At 37.8% G+C, this 26,246-nt stretch overlaps 1 protein-coding gene across 1 annotated transcript in view; it reads right to left on the reverse strand.

The window, feature by feature from the left end:
• Window positions 1–1,426: 1,426 nt before the first annotated feature.
• The window catches only part of LOC127425724 (transmembrane protein 222-like), a 31,064-nt gene continuing 6,244 nt past the window's right edge, over window positions 1,427–26,246 (reverse strand). Inside the window, exons 2-6 of the mRNA XM_051671989.1 lie at window positions 22,383–22,467; window positions 14,753–14,784; window positions 14,486–14,582; window positions 12,152–12,282; window positions 1,427–4,774 (exon numbers count right to left, since the gene is read on the reverse strand). Coding sequence (XP_051527949.1) covers window positions 4,687–4,774; window positions 12,152–12,282; window positions 14,486–14,582; window positions 14,753–14,784; window positions 22,383–22,467 — 433 coding nt within the window. The 3' untranslated portion in view covers window positions 1,427–4,686. The remainder of the gene's footprint in view (window positions 4,775–12,151; window positions 12,283–14,485; window positions 14,583–14,752; window positions 14,785–22,382; window positions 22,468–26,246) is intronic.

Consider the following 26,246-nt stretch of genomic DNA (forward strand, 5'->3'; position numbering starts at 1 on the left):
TAAAAATTTCATGTTTATTGCTAGGAAAAAATACAAACCTAGGTTGTAAACTGTATTTAAACAGGGTAGCAAAAAAAATGCAAGCCTCATATAAAATAAACTGAAAATAGAAGTAAAAAAAACTTAGTTTGACCTGACGTTGATGATAATTTTCTAAAGATTAAACATATTTCTAAGAAGTCAGATCGCACCACTGAATAAAAAAAATTAAATAAGTAATTCAAAAAGTAATTTTGACTTTATGGCTGCGTCCGAAACCAGGAAAATGCTGCCTTCGTAGGCTGAATACAGACAAGGGACCAAGGCACGTCCTGTCTACTGAGATACCTTCATCTGATTGATTTTTGAAGGCAGCATAGATGTGTCCTTCGCTGCTTATGAAATCCCACAATCCTGTGCACGTGGATCCACGGCAGTTGTTGCTGAAAAAAAAAAAAAGCGGCCAAAGAGGCAGTTGATAGCCAAAATATATGTTTTTATGAACTTTTTCCAACTTTTGATTCCATTTCTAGCAAGGCAACAAGACAGCTACCTTTGGATTCGGACACCGCCTGTATTATTTCAACAAGATCACATGGGAAATGAAAGCATATGCGACAGTTCTCGTGGAGGACTCATGGTACCATTATGTCATTCATTCATTCAGTTCCGGCTTCTCATCCTATCACAATCTATCCTATGTCTCATAAGGCCCACAGCTGTCTTCCTTTGCTCGTGCCGCGTTCACCCACCTCCACACCACCACCACCAGTTTAGGTCCCGTCCTGCTCTAGGGGTAAGCTCCTCTCCCCTGCTGTCTTCGCCTTTCAGCAGGATCTGATGGTTCAAGCAAGGATCCTGATGCTGAACCGTAGGACGGGGCTCACACCAAAGATACTAATTATCACTAACTGATGTTATTCCATACTATCAAGTCCTCTGAGAGAAGTCGGCATGTTGTTTCAGAGAGTTCCGGTATAGGATCGGCCACATTATTGCCAACTCACTGACAAGCACTATCTCCTATCAGACATTTTTGCATCGGCTCCAGTGTGTTTACCTTCCCTTGTGGTGTAACCGGAAGCTCGTTGTGTCAGCAGCGTGGGAAACCCGGGTTCAGATTCGAATTTTGGTAAGCACAGATCGATTTTAGCTAAAGAAAAGTCAACCTACTGTTTCCGATTTAACTGTGAGATCAGTCTGTTTATTTCTTGCAATTAAAGTAGAAATTGTGAGATATAAACTCTACAAAACCTTACAATTGCGACTTCCTAATTTCGACTACTCACAATTGTGAGGTATTAAGTCATAACATGAGTCAGTGAAATAAACTAAGTGACAAACTCGTAATTGCATGACAAACGAAATTTTGAGTTTATATCTCATAATTGTGAGATTTAAAGTCAAAACATAAGTCAGCAACAACAATTCAGAGGGTGACAATATAAAATGTTCTTTTTCGAGAAATAAGTCACAATTGCAAGTTTAAATCCTGCAATTACGAGAAATAAACTCACAATTTAGTTGCAAGTTTGTCACTGATTTTGTCACTGACTTATGTTAAATAAAGTTGCAACTGCGAGATATAAACTCACAATTCCGAGTTAGTCTATAAAACCTATAGAAGTGTATTAAACCTTACAATAGCTACTTTCTCACAATTTCGACTTTATTTCTCGCAATTGTGACTTTATGTCTTGTAATTTCGACTATTTCTCACAATTGTGAGATATAAAGTCAAAACATAAGTCTGCAACAACAATCCAGAGACATAAACCTGCAACTACGTGACAAACTAAATTGTAAAATGTTTTCATCGTAATTGCGAGAAATAAAGTCAGAATTGCAAATTTAAATCCCGCAATTATGAGAAATAAACTCACAATTTAGTTACAAGTTTGTCACTGATTTATGTTCTTGCAATTTCGACATTATGTCTCGCAATTGAGAGAAAGTCGCAGTTGCGTGACAAACTAAATTGCGAGTTTAAATCTTGTGATTTAAACGTACAATTGTGACTTTCTCAAATCTGTGAGTTTTATATCACACAATTGCTCATTTCTCTTAATGGAGAAAAATAAAGTCAGAATTGTGAGATATAAAGTGAGAATTAGCTTTTTTATTTTTCATACGTGGCGGGATCAAGGAACCATACATTTCACTCTATATGATGAAACTTTTGGTTTCAAGTCCTAGTTTGTTCCCTATTCATGGAAAGTGCCAAGTACATTTTTACATTTTATATATCAGAACCATAGTAAAACTCCATCAGTGAATTCATTTTTATATTTTATAAAAGTATAAACCCTGTGGAATGCCATTAGTTTTCAGGGATTACAAACAGGAACTGGGAACTTCTGGGCTGCAGCAACTTTAAAAACCAAAACAGTCAAGTGAGCTTCTGATCCACCAGTTCACGTCTTTGAAGACAGGAAACCCGTAGGTAAGCAGGCCAGTCAATTATATTTCACAGCGTCTCTCTAATCTGATCAGCTCTAGCTGGTACCAGCAGAGGCCACACTCCTCAAACACACTAGCCAATCTGAAGATCTTTAGTAAGAGTTTCCAAAGGGTTTAAAACACTTGGCTACCTGCTGCTCTTGGCAATACTTCCAAAGAGTGAGGGACTGTGAAAGAGGAAAAGAAAAAAAAAATGTGAGAAGGGAGTAATAGAGTAAGGGGACAATGGAGCCAGAAGGCGGGGGGCTCTCTGATTTTTGTTTTTGGCTCTCTGAGTCAAACAAAGGGTAGATTTAATTATGGAACAGCAGCCATGGAAACGGATTTGGTGTTCAAAACTTAGTCTAGAATTACCACCTGATTCAATTTGTGTTTGAAACTAAATGCAAACTTAATAGTGGAGAAAGACAAACAGATCTCTAACAGAGATAAAAGAGAGAACAGTGTTCTGGATTACAGTAATGGAGGTTGGCTGTAATCTAGGTGATAAACCAATCGGATCCATTTAATGTAAAACACTTTTAGCCATGCACCTGCTTAAAATCAACATGAAAACTGACCCTAATTACTTTCTTAATGCACATTCCTGGTCTTATTGTAAAGGACTGGTGCACATTATTCCAAAGAAGCAAATAGCTTTTCTTCGTAATCATCATAATCAAAATGACATCCTAAAACAATAACTTGTTCATCTTACAAAATGACTCCTTTTTTGGCTGACATCACCAAGTGCCTTATATTTCAACCCCTCTCCATCTCTTTTCAAAATCCAATCAATTCCTGATGGATAAAATTAAGTACCGCCCTACATGTTTCTCACCAAATATATGCTGTTTCACTCAGAAATGTGTCACATTATAGAAGTAAAATTGGTTGCGAATTATGTCTCATGTTAACTGTAATTCATGAGTCTCTTGATAAACATTACCCACATCCCTGAGTTTATGGAACACAAATCATGTTTTCATTAATGTTGTTTTTCATTACACTATGTAAAATGTGCAAGTTGTTATTAATGGTCAATATGACAGTATTTCCTTTCATATATCTTGTCGATATTTCTTGTTCATATTAATTTGGGAGCTTTGCTGCATGTCATCTAGTAGTGTTTAGACACAAAAACAAAACACAACACAAAGTAATAAAAACTAAAATACAGGTGTTCGGCTGTTCGGCCCCGTTTTGCGGCCGGCCCATGGCCATCTCCCTATGACCAGTCTGCCCCTGCTTTTGGCTGATGTAACGAATCCCCCTTACTTTTTGACCCTTCTCCTCCAATCAACTGGCTCCATTCTAATATAGAACACCCACTTTTCACATTACAATCATTTATCAATCAATTGCTTTCTTGTCGAATGTCCTGTTTCACTCCGAAATATGTCACATTATGGAAGTAAAATGGGTCGTGATTGCTGGTACATGTTGACAGTATATCATGCAATATAAGATTAGCTGGCCAGGCAGTTTGATACAAATGATGCTTGTAAATTTACATAATGCAAACAAGACTGCTTAATCAGCTGCTTTATCAATTTTTGGGTGCTAAACTCTATATGTAATTATATTTTTGTATAAAAACATGGAACAAATTACTCTGAAAGCATGCCAAGCTACACCATTAAAAGCAAAATCTATACAATTTTTGTGAAGCCATGACGCTGTTAAGCCTCGTCAAAAAGAAAGCCAACGTGGTTATCTTTAAATGAAACTACATTTTAAAAGTGTAAATATACTGTAGATGAGTGTTCATTTTAAAAGGAAATCCATCTTACAACAACTCAATGCTTTTGTTCTACAATAATCATTAGAAATGTATATTCAAGTTATATTTAAAATATAAGACATTTATATTTAAAAGTTATAGTGTTATTTTTCCTATACAGCAGTTCTAGTTTGGAGATCAAAATCTAACCAAACAATAAATGAGCACCATAATCTTTAAGAGTGACAGCAAAATCATGCCTTTGTAAGACACGGTTTTGAGAATAGTATCTTACATCCCCATGAGACATTAAAGCTATGGTGGATTTGTGGTCTCTACCCTACAACAAAGAGATCTTGCATTAGAGTTTTGATGTTGAGCTCCTGTATGTTTGGAAGAGTTGGACTGGGTTGTGTTGACCCCTCTGGTCCAGTTGACATGTATTGGAGTCCCACTGTAAGCTGGAGAAATGGGTTTCCTGCAGGGTGCTGGTCTCAATAACCCACCCACCCTGAACTGCCCACCTCTGCTTGATCCAGGTCTGGTCATCGCAGGTTTAGACAAAGGGCTGCTACTAGGATGACAATGGTTAGGATGAAGAACGGAAGCCAAGTCTTCAGAAAGCCCGCACAACTGTAAAAAGAAAAAATATCGAGGCAAAGATGTATGTAAGAGAGATAAACAAGAAATGAGGCAAAGTTCAAGTAAAAATGAAAAGATAAAGAAACTACATTTTGACATTTTCTGAAGAAAATGTGAGTGGGGCAATGGGCCAGTGCAAAACTCGCCACCACAATGCTCAGGTGTTCTGTGTGGTGGGGTGGGCGATATGACCAAAATCTTATATCACGATATGAGCAGGGTTGGGAGGATCACTTTTTAAATGTATTCCACTTCAGAATACATGCTGTAAAATGTAATTTGTAACGTATTCCGTTAGATTACTCAAGGTCAGTAACGTATTCTAAATACTTTGGATTACTTCTTCAGCACTGGTAGATTTTTTCACTTGTTTTGACTATAAAAACTCTGCCAGTACAGTAAGACAAAATACACATGTTAAAAATACATTCTCTGAAAAACCTAAATATCTTATGCAGTGTTGCTTCTAAAACAAGATGAATCAAATTGATCTTGTTTTAAGGATTTTTAGATTTTTTTAATGAATTGTGAATTTTCTTGATCAAAAATATGATCGTGCCTGGTAACATGTGCATGTAAATGGCTAGAAATAGCATTTTAGCTTAGCATAAAGCTGACAATTTACACAAGGTTTATTTCTATTTCTTCTGCTCCAAACTTACTTCAAACTTACTTCTCTGTCTGCTCGTATGAATGTAACACATCATAAGAAAGTGTTTCACCACTGTTCAAATGCACTTTGGATCACATCATTTATATGTATAAATGTTTCCATCTGAAAGGACTAAATATTAAATGAAACAAATGACAATAAAATGCAAAGTAATCTCTTCAGTAATCAAAATAATTTTTGAATGTAACTGTATTCTAATTACCAATGATTTAAATTGTAACTGTAGAGGAATACAGTTACTTATATTTTGTATTTTAAATGCGTAAACCTGTTACATGTATTCTGTTACTCCTCAACCCTGGATATGACTATATATATATCACGATACAGTAAATGTTCTCTGGAAAATCAATAAAAATTATTTATATATAAAATAACCATATTGTAATGTTTTTTGGAACTCCAGTCAGTGAATTAAATACTTTATAAATTAAAATGACTTCCTCTTTATTTGGAACAAGACAAACAATGTCAAAGTAAATAAACAAATAAATAAAAATCAACCTTACAAAAATGCTAAATATAACAGTATGCCACATTTCAGTTTAAAATTTTGTTGACCAATATTATTATTATTATTATAAAATTTGCTCAAGAAACCTTCTCAAAGCAATGCAACAAAGAAAATAAAACAGTAAAAAATAAATTAATAAATACAAAAAATCCAATGAAAATAAACACTTCTTGAAGAAAATAAATATCAAATAAATATCACTTGCAAAATAAATAAAAAAATGACCAAATTAATGCGGAGTTCATCTTTTGGTTTTCATAATATTCTTTTGCGTGCTTCATTTTGAATGGTGAAACAGATTGCTTGCCTTAGCATTGCTATGGTGTTCCGAGTGGTTGTTAGCACTTTGGTAAGCATGTGTGGTTGCTATAATGTTTTGTATGGTTGACAGAGTCATTGCTATGCTGTTGCTAGGGTGATCTCAGTGGTTGTTAGCGCATTTCTATACTATGGTGTTCTTTGTGGTTGGTTAAGCATAGCTAAGGAGTTCTGAGTTGTTGTTAGCACATTGCTATGTGGTTGCTATGGTGTCCTTGGTGATTGCCTAAGCATTGCTAAGAAGTTCTGAGTGGTGTTTAGTGCGTTGGTAGGTCTATGTGGTTACGATGTTCTGGATGGTTGCTAAGGCATTGTTAAGTGGGTGCTGTGATGTTCTGGCTACTTTCCAGAGTTGTTGCTATGCTGTTGCTATTGTAATTTGGGTTGTTGCCTTAGCATTACTAAGGTGTTGTGTTCTGAGGGGTTGTTAGCACATTGCTATGTGGTTGCTATGGTGTTCTGGGTTGTTGCCCAAGCATTGCTAAGATGCTGTGTTTTGATTTATTGTTAGTGCGCTGGCAGGCCTATGTGGTTGCTATGATGTTCTGGATGGTTGCTAGGGTCGTTGCTATGGTGAACTTGGTTGTTAGGGCATTGCTAAGGTTTTCTGAGTGGTTGTTAGCACATTGGTAGGCCTGTGTGGTTGCTATGATGTTCTGGCTGGTTGCCAGGGTTGTTGCAATGCAGTTGCTATGGTGTTCTGGGTGGTTACCTAAGCATAGCTAAGAAGAGTGATTGTTTGTGCATTGGTAGGCCTTTGTGGTTACGATGTTCTAGATGGTTGCTTGGGTCATTGCTATGTTTATCTCAGTGGTTGTTAGTGTTGCTATGCAGTTGTTCAATAGTTCACATATTGCACTTTAACAATAGTTATTCAATAGCTGTTAAAGTGCAATATGAGGCATGATGTTACCTTCTTCCTTTGAACAATAGTGAATGAAAAAATTGTGTCCACATCATTAAAAAAAAAGGAAAAAAAGTAAGAAAACAAAGAGGACATGAGCTTATAATGTCAAATTATTTAAAAAAAAGATGAGGATGTCTACATTGTCTGGGTAGAGAATAGACCTCTTTGCAGTCACTATGTCTCCTGCCATGGAGAACACCCTCTCACTAGGAACTGAAGTGGCAGGCACAGCAAGGTAGCGTCTTGCCATCATGGCAGAATGAGGGTATTTACACTCATTGCTTTTCCACCATGCAAGTGGATCACCACCATCCACTGGCATACCGCTTGCTGCCCTGTAGGACGCCACAACCTCTTTGATGGTGTTGGCAAAAGCCTTGTCTGTGTCCTTATTCTCAAAGTTCTCCCCAAAAAGCTCCTCCATGGCCGACTTCTTTTGTGGAGGAGTTGCCTCTGTGTTTGCTCCTGTGGGTGTCGGCTCTGTGGCTTTACCCTGCAGAAAAAATTACCCTGATCTATTAAACTAACTATATTTCTTATCATATTTCATTGAACGATAATTGTGGCAATCAATAACATTTGCCATTATTATTCAAAATATATATGGATGATTCTCATAACAATAGCATAGAAGACTAGACTGCAGTATTTATTATAATAATTCACTCTTAATTTTTTTACCTCTTCAGTAGCCACAATCACAATGGTGAGATCACTGTATGTCCTTTCGCGTAGGGCAGGGTCTAGGTGAGTCAGGGACTTGAACCTTTGATCAAGTACAGTAGATCTATGAAGATAGTCTTGTATATTGGGGGGATCGGTATATCTGGGGTTCAGGTCCACTCTAATGGCAGCTTTGACATCTCTAGTGATGGTGGATTACCTGTGGTGACTGGGATATTGCTACTGTGCCTCTCTAACTTCCACTCTGCTACTGCTCCTTTCAGTACCTGCGCTAGATTTGTGCCTGTGTGACTCTCATAGAGGGGGCGTGTCTGTAGCACCGGACTTCACATCACCCACTCCGCTGTGATGTAGCGAGCAGTCACAGTCATGTAGCTTTCCGTGGCCATGGAGTCCACCTGTCTGTGGTGATTGCAATAGAGTATGTCTTGGATAATTCTGTGACAATTTTGATTTTTCCTGTTCATAAAGTTCTGGCACAATCTTCATACTGAAGTGGGTGCGCGAGGGGATTTCGTAGCGTGGCTCGAGCACTTTCACCATATTTTTAAACCCTTTGTTTTCCACAACGGATTATGGCCTCATGTCTGCAGCGATAAACATCCTGATAGATTTGGTAATCGCTTTAGTCTGGTCTGATTCTGCTGCAAATGGCTGCTTAAATGCCGTGGTGAGAAGCTGTTGTTATGTCTGGGCTCCCGTCACTGGCATACCAGGGTGATGTTGCTTCAGATGTGTGGCCATGCTCGATGTATTGCAACTTTCATACAGCTTTCTCATGCCACAATGCCTACAAACCGTAAAAGTTTTTTCCACCACCCTTCTTCTGTCATCACTATATTTTACGGGGAAGCCAAAATGCTCCCATACATGTGACTTGAATGATACGGGAGGCTTTTCGAGTACTTCTGCTCCTCCGCTAGCCATGATGACTGTTATTATCAACTACTTAACATGCCCCGTTCACATGAACACACGACTGCTTTGTCTGTATCTTTTTACTGCAACCCTGCATCGAGTTTTAAGAAATTATTACTTTAAAAAATATCATCGGCAGTAAAACTGTCTTTCACTCTATGATGGTTAAACTTTGCAATTAATCCGCAAGTCACATGCGAACCGTGGGGCGGGGCTACTACGATCCATTACACCCCTAGTGTTCTGGGTGGTTGCCTTGGCATTGCTATGGTATTCTGAGTGGATGTTAGTGCATTGGTAGACCTATGTGGTTACGATGTTCTGGATGGTTGCTAAGGCATTGTTAAGTGGGTGGTGTGATGTTCTGGTTACTTTCCAGGGTCGTTGCTATGCAGTTGCTTTGGTGTTCTGGGTGGTTGCCTAAGTATAGCTAAGAAGTTCTGAGCGGTTTTAGTGCATTGGTAGGCCTATGTGGTTAAGATTTTCTAGATGGTTGCTTGGGTCGTTGATATGTTTATTTCAGTGGTTGTTAGTGTGTTGCTATGCAGTTGTTAGGGCATTGCTAGGGTGTTCTGGGTGGTTGCCTATGCATTGCTAAGGTGTTCTGAGCGGTTGTTAACACGTTGCTATGTGGTTCCTATGGTGTTGTGGGTGGTTGCCTTAGCATTGCTATGGTGTTCTGAGTGGATGTTAGTGCATTGATAGAACTATGTGGATATGATGTTCTGGAAGGTTGCTACGGCATTGTTAAGTGGGTGGTGTGATGTTGTTGCTACTTTTCAGGGTCGTTGCTATGCTGTTGCCATGATGTTCTGTGTTGTTGCCTAAGCATTGCTAAGGTGCTGTGTTTTCAGCTGTTGTTAGCATGTTGGCAGGCCTATGTGGTTGCTATGATGTTCTGGATGGTTGCTAGGGTCGTTGCTATGGTGATCTTAGTGGTTGTTAGTGTGTTGCTTTGCAGTTGTTAGGGCATTGCTAGAGTGTTCTGAGCAGTTGTTAGCACGTTGCTATGTGGTACCTAAGGTGTTCTGGGTGGTCGCCTAACCACTGCTAAGGTGTTCCGAGTGGTTGTTAGCACATTGGTAGGCCTGTGTGGTTGCTAAGATGTTCTGACTGGTTGCCAGGGTCATTGCTATGCAGTTGCTATGGTGTTCTGGGTGGTTGCCTAAGCATAGCTAAGAAGTTCCGAGCGGTTGTTCGTGTGTTGGTAGGCCTATGTGGTTACAATGTTCTGGATGGTTGCTTGGGTCATTGCTATGGTGATCTCAGTGGTTGTTAGCGCATTGCTATGCAGTTGTTAGGGCATTGCTAGGGTGTTCTGGGTTGTTTTTTAAGCATTGCTAAGGTGTTCTGAGCGGTTGTTAGCACGTTGCTATGTGGTTGATATGGTGTTCTGGGTAGTTGCTAGGACATCCCCTTAAGTGTTTGCTGGGATGTTCTGGCTGGTTTCCAGGATTGTTGCTATGCGGTTGCTGTGGTGTTCTGGGTGGTTGCCTAAGCATTGCTAAGAAGTTCTGAGTGGTTGTTAGTGTGTTGGTAGGCCTAGTGGTTACGATGTTCTGGATGGTTGCTAGGGCATTTTTAAGCGGTTGCTGGGATGTTCTGGCTAGTTTCCAGGGTCATTGCTATGCTTTTGCTATGGTGTTCTGGGCTGCTGCCCAAGCATTGCTAAGGTACTGTGGTCTGAGTGATTGGTAGGCCAATGTGGTTGCTATGATGTTCTGACTGGTTTCTAGGGTCGTTGCTATGCTGTTGCTATGGTGAGCTTAGTGGTTGTTAGTGCATTGCTATGCAGTTGTTGGGGCATTAATAGGGTGTTCTGGGTGGTTGTTAGCACTTTGGATGTTGCTATGATGTTCTGGATGGTTGCTAGGGTGTTACTAAGTGGTTGCTAGTATGCTCTGGGTGGTTGTCAGGGCATTGCTATGCTAAGGTGATCTTAGCAGTTGTTAGCATGTTGCTATGCAGTTGTTAGGGTGTTGCTAGGATGTTCTGGGTGGTTGCTTACAAGCCCAATCAGAACAGCCCCTAGATATATCTCGGGTCCCTCCATCAAATAAGTCTATGGGTTATTTTGCTCATTTTATTGTCCACCAGGTGAAAATCATGAAAGTGATGTCACACCTCTTCTCAACAAAATGTATGATTTGAGGTATCCTTCATGTTCATAGCACAAATTGTATGGGGCGAATTTGCGTCAAAGTTTAATTCTTAGGGTTAGGGGTTTGTTCACTTTACATGTTTACATGATCTCCCCCAGTCTTAGTGGGTGTTTCTTGGCTAAAATAAGCTGCAAATTGGAGCAGACTTTATGCTGAATCTGGGAGACTCCCAATTACTGTATAATCTGATGCAATCCCAACGATCTGCTCCCATATGCTGCATCATTAGTTCATCCCTGTAGTTCTTTTCCCACTGACTGACAATTCCACCCACACAATAAACACTGATAGATGGACACTGAACACTTTGGGCTAGGAGAAACATGCACCCGATACAACACTTTAAATTACACCTGGGTGCCATTGGGAGATACCAGTGAAATCATGCTACTCTTGTGTAAATACCTCTCAGTCCCTGAGGGTCAATGCACATGCACTACATTTTCAGACAGCTACCAGAAATGGTGTCTGGAACAATACCTTATTAGACTTTAAGTGGACAGATTCAGGTGTCATGGAATTTTTAGCTGACACCCAAAACAGTGTAATGGGTCCAATTTCTCAGTTGCATTACAGTATGTCCAGAGCTGCAGTAGAGAGGAAGTTTGCTGCAGGCCTGAATCAGAAGTAATCTGTGTCCAGTTCATGATCTCGAAACTTGGATCTAGAACCAAATTCACAGCAGCTCATTTAGGCCAAGCCCACACAGCCTCAAAGATTTGTTGACACAGTGCACTGCGGAAAAGTACCTCTAGAAGCCTAGATTATTCTTGTTGACACAAAACATTTGTCTCTTTAATCCATGGAATGAAAATATTTGTAATATCTGTCCATGTTCAAACTTCCTATGAGGTGCACCTCTATTCTATAAAAACAGATTGCATTTAACGTAGAAGTGGTGCTCCACTAAAGAAAGAAGCACAATTTATAATACCATTTGTCAGATTTTATTGATAATTGAAAATTTGTTATTTATTGGTAATCTTGACCAACAGTTTTGCAGATTTTATTTTTCCCAATTCAAGTAGATAGTAGATGTACTTACAATAGCTGCCTGGAGGCTGCCACGAATATGTCTGCCGAGTGACCTGACTTGCCTTAATCGAACTTTGCAGCATATTCACCCAACAGCAATCATTTGTATGGGAAAAGCCCATACAAATACATGCACAAGTGTACGCATTAATCTCACCTGACATGTTTTCCATGAATAAGTGCGAGCAGGCAAAGATTCACCATATTCCATGAGGTGCTGTTGTCATAGTGCATCAAGTTCAGTGCCATGGCAACATGCGAGTGACAATTGTCACAACAAAGGTTGTGCTAGAGAGAAAACAGAGGTAATTGTCAAAAAATTAAACAGACCTTTATCCGCACAAACTCTAATGAAAAAAAATAAAAAATACAAAAATACCCTTCAAATTTGAATGTTTGTGAAAGAAAATGCTCCAGCTTTAGTGTGTCAATAGGAAATATACACTTTAGACTCCCAAACATTTCTTTTGCAAATAGAATAGAATAGAAGAACAGGGAGCCCTGCAACAGATGTCATGTTCCCCACAAAACCCCCCACTGAACATAGTGTCTGTCTGAGATTACATGAAGAGACAGAAGCAATTGAGACAGCCTAAATTGTTAGAAGAAGCTTGAAACATCCTATCTGCCAACAACCATGAAAAACTGTGTCCAGGTGTACTTAGGAGAATTGGTGCTGTTTTAAAGGCAAAGGTGGTCACACCGAATATTGATATAGCTTTTTTATGTTTACTGGACTTTGTATGATGTTAATTGATAAATGAAAAAAATTTATGGCATTATTTTTTGAAGACATCCTCACTATGCAACATTTTTCCCAAGTGCCTAAAACATTTGCACAGTACTGTATTTGTCTTCTTGTTGTTGTGCATGTGGGCCGTTGACGTTCCTCTCTGTCTTGGTTAGGTCCAGTTTGATTTCATTTTTCAAGAAAGTAGTACATCAGAGATTTGTTTCTTTTTGGACATTTTTAAAACAAAATTTGACTTCCAAGTGTGAAGTGACTTGTAAGAAATGCAACTCAGTATGTCTGCAATTGAAAAACGACACTGTTTTTTGGATGTCCACACTTTAGCGCACACATTAACACATTTAGTAACAACTGTTTTCAACTGTTCTCACAAAAAAACTAAAAGTTTCTTTAGTAACAAATTAGCACATTAGAATAATTTCTTAAGGTTAATGTGACGCATTATTTTCTTAGTAGACTAAAGTAATGACTGCTGAAAATGGGACTTTGACATCACCAGTAAAAATTGTATTTTAAAATATAAAACAGTTATTTCAAACAGTACTAATAATTTGCAGCATTACGCATTTTATGGTGGTGTTTTTGATCAATTCAATGCACCAGAGATAAAGAGAAGCATGCATTTCTTTCAAGAACAAAAATGTCTTAGTGTTGTAACAGTCACACACCTGTTTACATGTTTTTTTTTCTATCTTAAGTCTACTACTCACCCTGATAGGGCACGAGAGAGCAGTACTCTCAGGTATAAGACAGGTGTGGGTAGTAGAAGAACTCAATTTTTCTAATGGAGAAAGTAAGCATGGCTTATCGCTCCAAACACTGAACTGCTGTCCTGATTGGGAAACCTTGCGTTTAAAGCTCAATCTGAAGTAAGCATTGTTTTCTTTTCTTGGGTTTATTGTATGTTACTAGATTCATTAATGTACATTTATTTTCTAAATGAGATTTATCTGATTTTACTTGTAGAAGGACTTCACAGGCATTATGCTCAATCTGAATTTAATGTTTATTCACCACATGTATCATAGTGAGGACTATGAGTAGCATTTGGGTGGGTGATTCACGAACTCTGGAGGCTTTCAAATTTTATGTATGCACCTTTTGCAGATTCTTAGTGGATCAGGCCACTATAAGGAATATAAGAACACTTTGACTGGATTTACCAAGGCACTAAGGAATATATTTTGCATTGGGAAAACTATTTGGATTGCAACCAACAACGCTTTCATTCACAGACTTGTGTAATCTTCATGCATTGTTTGGGAAGGACATACATCATACAGATAAGACTATATAATTTCTTTCATACTGCTGATATGCATTTTGTATATGGTGTCTGTTTTTCAATGTGGTGTGGAGATAAAAGGGTATAATTCACAAATGAACTGTTTTGAATGAGCAAACTATACTTACATTTGGTGCATTGGTTTTATGTCATCCTTCAGTGTATATGGTGTACTTCTGCCTTATTGTTTTTATGCACATACAGATTAAATAGTTAGTGGGTCCCTCCCCTAAAAATCAGATTTATAGCCGATGCTTATGCGAGGTCGAGGCAGCGTTACAGTGTTTCCAAACTTTTGACAGGGTAGTGTATATTGTTCCACAATCACTCAACAAACATCACATGAGAATATTGTATGAGAGAATTCACAGTTTTTGACTTGAATAACCGTACGACATGAATTTAAACACTTTTTATCGAATAAAAGGAACAGTGAAGAAACACACACACTCTACCATTCTCTGTTTATACTCTTCTGATGCATTGTGGACGGCTGTGTCCCAAGCGTTAGACCCACTGGAATATACTTTACTCGCATCTAACATCCAGTACCTGAGAAACAGATGGAAATGACTGCAAAATAAATAACATGCATACTGTATCATAAAGTCTAACCCTACAGTTCGATTTAGTAGGCCTAATAATGTATTTTACAACATAATTGGAAAATATTAACTCAACTGACTAATGTTTAGAGATGTTCCAAGAACCTTTTTACTCACTTTGTTGGTCTTCCAAATGCCATGTTATCCTCCTGTAAGAAGAGCAGAAAGAGACATACTCTTTGTTAGTACAATGTAACAAATAAAAGCATATTGATAGGGATGCTTCTATCAATTATGACTTGAATGGTGGACTCTTAAAGGCTCCGATATACTTCATATACGAAATCGAAGAACGAACAGGTGTGACGTCATTTAGAACAAAATCAGGCCAAAAAGGTGTTTGAGTTAGTTTTGGTGGTTCGTAACAGCTCACCTGGGCGAACTTTTAGGAAAACTTCTAACCTGGCTACATATAGCATGTTAGCATTAGCACCATGAATTCAATATGACAAGACAAAAGAAAAAATTTCTACTATATATATTACTTTAAATCATCATCGAGTGGTTAAAACAGCTTTTTTTACTGACCACATGTGATTTCTACTCATAGAATGAGGCATAAAGTCACTGATAACTCATTTTAAGTGGTGTGGCGGGTGTTTGCAAACAGTATACCGTTGCTCGGCTGTTTAAAAATTCTTTTTACCCCTGAACAAAGAACGAAGAAGAACTTCTTTGGAAGTATATCGGGGCCTTAAAGGGATAGTTCACTCAAAAATGTTAGCCTCAGACCCGCGGACCGCAATGAGTGCAGCTCCTGAAGAGCGTGTGAAGATTAATCGCTTCTGAACCGGACTTCAAGCACTATGATGCACGCGCTGTCTGTGGAGGTTTGCATAAACTCCCGCGAAAATATGAACAAGGATTTTTGTGAATGCAAAGCACTCAGGATTCACTTTAATTTACCAGTCGTGTGATGGCAAATGTTATTTATCGTTGTGGGTTAGCCAAATTTCATAATTGTGACAGCCATAGTTACTACTGACTTTCATTGCATTTTTTTTTGTTCTATACAATAAATGTGAATAGTGACTGAGGCTGCCAGTCCCTAACATTCTGCCTAACATCTCCTTTTGTGTACCACTAAAAATCGAAAGTCATAAGAGTTTAAAACAAAATGAGGGTGAGTAAAGATTTTTTTTTTTTTTTGTTGCATTTTTGGAAGAACTGGCCCTTTAAAGGTGCATTCAGTAATTTCTGAAGTATGTCGAAGTGTCTAACATTGGCTTTACACTGACACCTAGTGGCCTGGATGGTGCATCAATCAAACACAGTAGTTTTCTGTAAACCAGAATTCATTTAATCCATGAATAAAAGTGTCCAATAACAGGGCAGTTATTGAGATTAAGTGAGTGGTATTCAGCTGGTCATGTGATGCTAACATGGCTGCCCCCATGAAGTGCCCCTGCCCCATACAGACTAAAACATAAGGTTACTGATATGACTGAACTCTTCATCTCACGAGTGGTCATGATTTTATACACGTTTCAAAATTACTATTCATTTCTTTAGAAGTAATACTTTTTAAATGAGGAAAAAAACAAATACTGAGTGAGCCTTTAACTTGGCTGATCACAAAGTCTATTTTGATGAAGCCAAAGACACAAGCTTTAAGACTACAGCATTACTTTCATGAAATCACTGGTGTGGCATTTTCACCCAGTCTTGAGGAACAATGAGGAATTTGTTATTATTGACTTGTACAAAAGGTTTTAACTCAACAAACCTGATTTGAAGTGAAGTGTAAAAACACTGTTTTGGTCTCTACTGTTATGGCTGGGTTTGGGTTTGGAATATATTCATGTAATTACTACTTACATGTTTACAAAAATTGGCAGCCTTTCACATCGGATTCATTCAAAAAATGTAAAAGAATGCTGTTTTTGCTCAGCAAAGTTATGGTTAAGGGTTCAGCCCAAAGTATACTTTGGTCAGATGCGTACAGGACACATGACACAAATTTCGTCATCAACAGAGTGCTCGAGCACTGAAAGTGTGCGGCCCGATTTTTCTAACCGCACGTACCGTAAATGTGCAGAATGCGCATGTGCCTGGAACTATGTGCCCTAATTAGTGGGTCCACAAGGTAGCAACAGTCACAGCTTAGCCATTGCTGTCACGAAGACATGCTAGAAGAAGATGCAATCGCTGCCAAACAACAGGAGATGAATGTGGAAACAACAACAGTGGATGTGAACGTCAAGAGCTGTGTTAAGAGGCCAGAAGATACCTGCATTTATATAACTCGAGTCTGAAGAATATAAAGACATCTTTATCGGTCTAAACTCTTTAAGTTAAATAGTCCAGTCTCTCATAGCAGTCGTGGCGCGCATGCGCCCACCGCCAGTGTATGTGCAAAGTCAAATGAAGTATACTTTGAAAGGTTAGCGTTTTACTGTACGCAGACGCTAAGCTTTTGCGTCAAAACCGAAGTATACTTTGGGGTTTAGGGTTTGGGACAGTAGTATATTAATGTAATATTCTTATAATGTTTGCCCATGTGTTGTGCTTGTGCAGAGTGTCAAATATACTCATGCATCCAACTGTAGTTCCAGCTTTGGCCACTGGGAGCAGTTTGGAAATTCGGAATGCCGGTTTTAGCAGAAAACATATTTTTGTCTGCTCCAGAGAGCTTACATACAACAGGTTATAATGCATAGTTTATATCAGATATCCCGATAGAAGCGTAAATATGCACTTTGTAAACTTCTCAGTTACAAATGTCATTGTAAAAATGTATCCATTTAAAAACTGCCTGTTTTCACTACTTCAAATAACCTCATTCCACATAACAGGGCTCCAGACTAAAAAAAATGACTTAGGAGCCATTGGCTCCTGAACTGAAACATTAAGGAGCCAAATGGCTGTTAATCATATAATTAATTTATTAAATCATATAATTGCTCAATTTAGATTGCTGTTCAGAAACAAGATAGAAAGCCAAAGAAAAGGAAGACAGATGATAACCCATTAATCGGAGGTTTAATAAACCGTATATATAGTTGGGAAGTTTGCATTCCCTTTTGTCTCAAATGTTCACACCCCTTTTAATAATTTATACAAATATAAGAGATAAAAGATTTTTTTTATTTAATACTGCTCTTCACAATCTACAGATAATTACATAAAATATAGTATGCATATAGTAGTTTGTCTTCTTGAGCATCAATGAATGTTTGCACCTTGTGTAATAGTTGTGAACAACACCAACTCCAAGAGTCAAAAGCTTGATCTCATATATATATATATATATATATATATATATATATATATATATATATATTAGTTTTACAATATAGAACTTATTCACGATAGTGTCTTCTTTGATTTTTAATGGGAATGATAAGGCTGTGAGGGATAGACTTACCATCTCTTCAATGGGCTTTACAGCAGTTTAAAGTGTCTTTGGATCATTCTGCGGACAAAACATTGATAAAATATCTGTCCAAGAACATTCTGTATACAAAGAAATCCAGACAACATGAGTTGTGGAAAATCAGATGTGATCTAGGAGCTTTATCTAGCTTTATACCATTTGTGCCATTGAAGAGACTGTACGTCTATCCCTCACAGCCTCATTGTCATTCCTATTAAAAATCAAAGATGGCGCTAGCGTGAATAAGGTCTATTGCCTTAGTCTTTTACTGTTACAGGATGATCCAGACACAGAGACTACAAGAGTGCAAGTTGAATGAAATGCCAATGCAGTTTATTGTGCTACTCCAATCCCAATCAATAATTACCAGGAGAAAAAAAACTGGTACATAATACGGGACTTTTCATTATAAAGAAGCCCGAAATACACATGGGACTCTTATTTTGAAATCTCTGCACTTCCAGTTGTGAGTTCACTGATGACTGATTCGCTGAAAAAGTGAATCTGATTCAAACTTCTAACCTGAGCTCCTGAGTTCAAACCCTCCGTTCTTTTCGGGTGATTCATGAAAAAGATCCGGTTCAAAAGAGTCATTTGGACATGACAGCGAGCTCGTCAGAAACAGAACGGGTGAAAAGCGGCGCGAGACACACTGGTGCTCGCTCTAAAGATGTATTCAATAACTCACAAGATGATATCTGACGAAACCGTATATGAACTCACACAACCCGACTGTCGGCAATTGTAAATTATAGTCGCAATAAATTATTTTTGGTCGCATTTGCGACCATTTTAGTCACAGTCTGGAGCCCTGTATAAGAGACGCGCTTTAGTCCCTATCTGCCATGTGTGGAGTAAGTCAAAACAGTTAAGTGCAGTAGGTTGTGGTGCATTTAACAGTGTGCTGGCCGTGTCACAGAAGGTCAGATAACCACATCCGCTCAAGTTACCTGCCCTGCTCTACCCAACACATTTCACTTTTTCTCCCTTCTGACAGGGATCTGTTTAGCAGAGTAATATCCTAAACTAAATCCATATTATAATAATGTTTTTTTGTACACCTTGTCTAAATTATTTTAAAAAATCCATCATATAAGCCATGTGGTGTTATTTAATAACAATAAAAGTATGTCAAGGCGAACGTTGAGTGTTGGCTTGACGAAGACTTGTATGAAAGTTAAGAAAAAAATCATTGAAGTTTGTTTAGTCTTTATAGTTGGAATACTTTGGGAGTTTAAGGAGAGAGAATTGAAAGTTGAATGTTATGTGGTTGCTATGGTGTTCTGGGTGGTTGCTAAGGCATTGCTTGCCCTAATAAAGCCTACTAAGTCAGAAGGTCTGTGAGTTTGGTGGACACAGCTTTAAAGCTTTAGGAGGAATTAAAGTCAAATATTTTCCATAAGTCTATGGGATTTTCAATCTTCAGCTCCAGGAAAACTGTTATGCCCTTATGCCATTATGAATGTGAACTCTGGGATACTACTGGGTATTTTTTAACAAGAAGACTCCAGAACTCTGGAATCAGCTGAGGACATGACAATTAGTATCCCACACAGGAGAAACATGGAGCTGCATCTTTCATCACATGTCCTATTACAGACAGGATTCCTCCTCTGCTCAGCACCTTTGTGCACAGCAATAGATTTTATTTTTATAAATAATAGGATGTGCTTGTACAGGGTCACTGAGGAAGCTGGTGGCAAGTATTGAACTTTATAGTGGTTTCCAGTGGGACCTTAAACGATACTTATGAACGAAATTTATTGGAATTTCAAGCTGCAGAGTTATAGAGACCTTTATCCAAAGGCACGTTCTCTCTGAAATCAGACAAACTTTGATATAGGCTTCTTTATATGTCAACATAAGGTCATAAGGTTGCATCACAAGGCCTGTGCCCATCTACGTCCATTTATCTGTTATCTTGCCATAGCAGGACCAGTAACAAGCTTCCACAAGCTGTTAACAAGTTCAGTGTTACAACCTTTTAGGTGATCAAAGACATCAAATCAGTGCTTTAAACTTGCAGAATTTGCCCAATGTAACATTCAATTTATCCAGTCTTGCAACTAGCATACACTCAATCTATTCACTGTGAAAAGGCGCTGCCAAACATGATGTATGTTGGTGCTAATCAATCTCCAGTGTGATACTTTGCTCAGAGAAAAGTGTTAAAGCCAAATGGTGCGGTAGCTCAAGTGATAGAGCGTTGCATTTGCGATGCGAAGGACCAGGGTACGGGAGTCAAAACAAGTCATAAAGTCGAAAGTGTCATAAGCGCTACAAAATGATGTGGTTGCTTCAGCAATTGCATTTTCATCTCACATTTGCCTTTAAGACAATATTGGTTAGGTTTAGGGAGGTAGGTTTTGTTGATTTAAAACTCAATAGAGCATCAACCTTAAAGGTTAAAACCTTAAAAATGTGCTGATAATTTACTCACCCTCAGGCCAACCAAGATGTATCTGAGTTTCTTTCTAAATCAAAGCCGAATTTAAAAATTTTAGGGTTTAATTTCAGGCCTCCTCCTCTAAACAATGCAAGTGAATGTACTCCATTTTTTGACGGTCCAAAATGCATATTTAGGGTGCATCAAAATAATCCACCCGACTCCAGTCGATAAATTTCTTCTAAACCCAAACGGTTGATTATTTTGAGAAACAAAACAATACTTATATACTTTTTAACTACAAATGTTGACTTCCATACATCTCTATGTGGTGCGCTCATGAGAAGGATGACGTAAGCTCGTTGGTAAGGTCACGTGGAGGAGTCAGGAAGCACGTCATTGTTTACAAGAGGAGCACTGTATAAAAGTTTAATTGTCTTTGCTGTAGATTTGTATAAGTGTATTGTTCAAAATGGTCGTTTGGCGTGTGTATCCTGGATGCTTCAACCTTCAGAAACCCCAAAGAAATTGCACGCCAGGAAAATATGAACTTTTCATCGATTGCTTATACATGACCATGAGCGACTGAAGCTCTGGCTTATCGCGCTGAACCTGGATATCAGTACACCCCTACATTCTATCAAATATTGGAGGGTGTGCAGTGATCATTTTAGCCCTGAGGATTTCATACCATCGAAAAAAACAAAGGGTCGATATCTGAATTCATCAGCTGTGCCCGTGCTGTTTTTCTTGAAGAAAAAGCACAAGTAGATAACGCAACGGCATTGCTCCGAAATAAAGGATGGTTATTTACTGCAGTAATGTTTTTTTTTATTATTATTTGGAAATTATTTTTTTAATTTTATATTGTTTTGAAATTGTTTTGGTTTGTGAACGGTGCTTGGTCTGTGCAAGTTTCTCTTGTAAACAATGACGTACTTCCTGACTCCTCCACGTGACATTTGACCTTACCAACGAGCTTAGGTCATCCCTCTCATGAGTGCATGTCACAGAGATGTACGGAAGTGAACATTTGTATTTAAAGTATATAAGTATTGTTTTGTTTCTGAAAATAATCAATCGTTTGGGTTCAGAAGAACTTTATTTGCCGTGTGGATTATTCTGATGCACCCTAAATATGCATTTTGGACCGTCAAAAAATGGAGGACATTCACTTGCATTGTTTAGAGGAGGAGACCTGAAATGAAATTCTAAAAGTCTTAAATTCTGTTTTGATGAAGAAAGAAACTCGGATACATCTTGGATGGCCTGAGGGTGAGTAAATTATCAGCAAATTTAAATTTTTGGGTGAACTATTCCTTTAAAAACCTCATCTTTTGGGAGAACATTTAACTCTCTTTTAGTGCCCCTCAGAAGAAATTTCACCTCAATACGTGTAAAAAAAATTAAATAAAAAATACACATAATATTTTACAAAAATGTCGCAAGTCTAGTTTTTATGAGATGAGGCTGAAAAAGTCAGTGTATATGTAAATACACACAAAAGCTGTTTATGTTAATGGGAAAAAACACATGATAATCAGAACATATGAATTGTTTTTATTCTGTCAGATTTTGAGAGACTAAACCACAACCAAATGTTAAACTCACCAGGGAAGTAGGCAAAATAAACCATTTACAACTGCACTCAATCTTTATTCAAATTCTCTAATGCCTAATGAAAAACGATCTACCTTTTGTAGAGCAATACTTTAGGCAATTGTTGACTGTTTCCATGAGTCACATATGCATGTTAGAAGATTGGGCATCATGTACAGTATTATAACTATTTCTGGGTGTAAAATATACAGGAATCATTTAAAGCAAAACAAACTGTTTTGAGCAGTTCTATTTAAGCTACTATAGAATTATACTTTGTGGTAAAATACAATATTTACACAGAGCAAACATTGTGAAATGAACTATAGTGCTATTGCTTAATTTCAGCAAATGGCAAATCACTTTTTTGCTGGTTAGATACTCACTGAGACAAAGTATGGACCTGCAAAATCACGGATCACTCCAGTGGACGTGCAGATGCCCATGTGGCCAATGAACGGAAACAGCCATCTGAAAGAGTAACAGAAAAAAAAAGCTGGATTTAAAGACCTGATAAATTGGTTTGGCAAATGCATTCTTTTCTGTTTTGACATAGTTCCAATTGACATGACATATCGAAAAAGCCTTCAGTTTACATTGCAGACCGGCAAAACTGCTAGACATGTTTCCATTTAAGTTACAAATTGAATTCATGCAAAAAATTGGAATATCGCGAAACAATCCGCAAATAAAACGGCATAACCATCCCATGTGTTTAAGAACAAAATCGTCAGTTCTTGGAATACCGGCACAAAATAGAAATGAAAATGGAAGTTGAAACTACTGTGGCTCTTTTATTAAATGTTTATTAAAATCAATATTCCTATATAAATTCGATATAAATATATTTGGTAAATGTATTTTAATCGTAGTTTATGCGCATCTCTGAATAAAAAATTTAACCACCGCAAGCGGGTGTATAAATTTTTTTTATGCACATTTTGGAGATTTCATGCACATCTTGGTATCTCCATTCAGCATTTTTTTTTTTTTTTTTTTTTATGCGATTATTCCAAGATTTTCGAATAAATAAAAAAAAATACATAGATGGAAACCCAGGTTTTGTCACTTGATAGCTTGTACCATGGACAAAAGCAATGAAGCAATGACACTTTACATTCAATTTTAATGAACACAAATTTGTATACACCCCTGCATATAAGATGAATCATTGTTTGGTCCATTTTCCAAGAAGAGAGACTGTAAATGTAAAAACTGATTGTGTACATATATCTGCTAAAAGTTTATTCTTTCAACTTTCAGGAGTACACTAGCATATAGCACACAACAGATCTGATCACTCTGTCAGGGAAGATTATGCAATAATGACCAGCTGACTGTATAAACACACACTTTTTTTTTTTTTTGGCAGGACAGCTAAGCACGAGGCCTCATCCTGGAGAGTGCCCTGTTCAGTATCATACAACTGGACAAAATCCAGCTTCCCTGCTGAACCATATTAATGTTATTTTGCCTTTGGAATTCTAGCAGGGCAACAGCACCAGCAATCCAAAGGACAAGCAGATAAGGAAGCGGATTAGACACAAGACCAAAACTCTTGTCAAAGTGATTAAAGTACTATCAAGAGAGCAGGCATGTAAAATGACTACAGGCAGAACTCAACAATAAGGATGGCCTGCTGGTCTGGGGTTAGTGGGAGAGAGTTTCAGGCCAGTTAAGTTAAACAACATTAATTATTTGTTGTATTTTAATGTTAAATAAGTGTAGGCTATATACACTGCCAGCCAAAAAAAAAAAAATCACTAAAACGTTTGGTGAAGTTACATCGTAAAAAATCGACAGTAGAACTCACGGCTATGTTTAATAGTGAAAGTAAGAGCATTTCCACACGTACAATGCGACGAGAACTTACAGGATTGGGACTAAACAACTGTGTGGCCACAAGAAAGCCACTTATTAGTGAGGCTAATTGGAAAAAACAACTTCAATTTGCTAGGGAGCATAAAGATTGGGCTGTGGAGCAATGGAAAAAGGTCATGTGGTCTGATGAGTCCAGATTTACCCTATTCCAAAGCGATGGGCGCATCAGGGTAAGAAGGGAAGCACATGAAGCGATACACCTGTCAAGCAGAGTGCCCACTGTACAAACCTCTGGAGGCAGTGTTATGATCTGGGATTACTTCAGTTGGTCAGATCAAGGCTCAGCAACGTTATGCAGCAATAAAATGAAGTCAGCTGACTACCTGAATGTACTGAATGACCAGGTTATCCCATCAATGGATTATTTCTTCCCTAAAGGCATGGGCATATTCCAGGATGACAATGCCCAGATTCATCGGGCTCAAATTGTGAAAGAGTGGTTCAGGGAGCATGAGGAATCATTTTCACACATGAATTGGCCACCACAGAGTCCTGACCTTAACCCCATTGAAAGTCTTTGAGATGTGCTGGAAAACACTTTACGGAGTGGTTCAAATCTCCCATCATCAATACAAGATCTCGGCCAAATATTAATGCAACTCTGGAAGGAAATAATTGTGACGTTGCATAGGGTTGTCGAAACAATGCCACGATGAATGCACAGTGTAATCAAAGCTAAAGGCGGTCCAGTGAAATATTACAGTATGCAATATTTTTTTTTTTTTTGGCCAGGCAGTGTATATAATGCTTCAGGTCAAATGATTATTTGTTTCATCAATGTGATTTTCTGGTTATTTGACATGTCCTTTCTGTTTTCCTGTTAGTTATTTTCTGATTTTTTTTTTTTTTTTTTTTTGTGCTTTTGCTTTCATATTTCTTTCTTTGTCATTGTAAAGCGACCTTGAGTGCTAGAAAGGTGCTATACACTGATGACCCTAATAAGTTGACTTTACTCAGTTGATCGAGTGAACTTGTTCCCTAAACTGAATTGAGTAATGGTGTCTCAAACTTGTGTAATTAAGTTCACTTAACTTTGTGATCATATAGAATGAACTTAACTTTTTAAGTTAAGATGCAAGAAGACTTAATTCAGATTTGCTATACACATGGACAAGTAGAACTGAGATAGTGTTAACAGGGTCCATATTGACCAAAGGGGACACAGATCACCCGAATGGTGAATGAAACAATTATTTGCAACAAAACAATATAAATAATACTACAAAAGAGCTAAAAACCTCTGGATTCTTAAAAACAACTATTTAAATGCCCCCATATGTTCCCTTTGAACAAGGAAACATAATTAATTAAAGAGCAAGGCATTATGGGTATTCCCCATAGCCTTAATTTTTTACTCAATAGTTTGAGTTATTAACACTTAAAATCTCAAGTCTATGGATAATTAAGAAAAATAAGTTGAAGGAACATAGATATTTGAGTTATGAGCCCAAAACTTGACATTTCAAGTAGTGCTGTCAGTCTATTAAAATTCATAATCATGATTAAATACATAATTTTTCAGTTAATTATGATTAATCGCAGATTTTTAAAGTTTGAAATTTTACTCTATATATACTAATTTTGCTGTCAAAATGCACTTATTTCCTTCTTAGGCAAGAAAAAACAATATGTAGCCATATAATGCTTTATTAACATTTTCCAAGCAAAGCCTTCCACAGTATAAAGATAGAAATGCACTAAAATAGCACCAATTCAAGTCAAATTAAACATTCCCCAATGTCTATTTGGGAGTTTGACTAATTGAAAGAACTAGTCTTCCCATAGGTTGCACATTCATTGCAATGGGCATTAAAGGTGCACTCAGTAATTTGTTTTCTCATTAAAAAAGTTTAACACTTAAAGACATGAATTGTAATTTTGCAAAATATGTATGAAATCATGTCCACTTACATAAAAATGAAGACTCCAGTCATATCAATAACCTTATAAAAGCTGTTTTATTCTACATGGAGAGGGTCCGCACGTTGGGGTTGCCATTTTGGAATCACATAACCAGCTGAATACTACTCGCTTAATCTCAGTAACCATCCTGTTATTTAACACTTTCACTTATTGATTAAAGTAATCATGGATGACTGTGAATACTACATTTCTACAATGGCATCTGAAACTGAAAACTATTGATTTTAAATGATGCTGCGTCCAAGCCGCTAGGTGTCAGTGCAAAAGATGACACCAAGACAAAAGCTACTATGTGAACCTTTGAATCTCTTAAACTCTCATCCTCCACAATATTAATCTGCTGGTAGACTGTGGCTATCTGCTTTGTTACAGCAATCGTGTAGCCACATTCACAATTCGCGTCAGGGCATTAGCGCCAGCATCAAGCACCGCTTTGAACTCCACAT

This window comes from Myxocyprinus asiaticus, chromosome 34, assembly GCF_019703515.2.
Source record: "Myxocyprinus asiaticus isolate MX2 ecotype Aquarium Trade chromosome 34, UBuf_Myxa_2, whole genome shotgun sequence".
Classification (NCBI taxonomy): Eukaryota; Metazoa; Chordata; class Actinopteri; order Cypriniformes; family Catostomidae; genus Myxocyprinus; species Myxocyprinus asiaticus.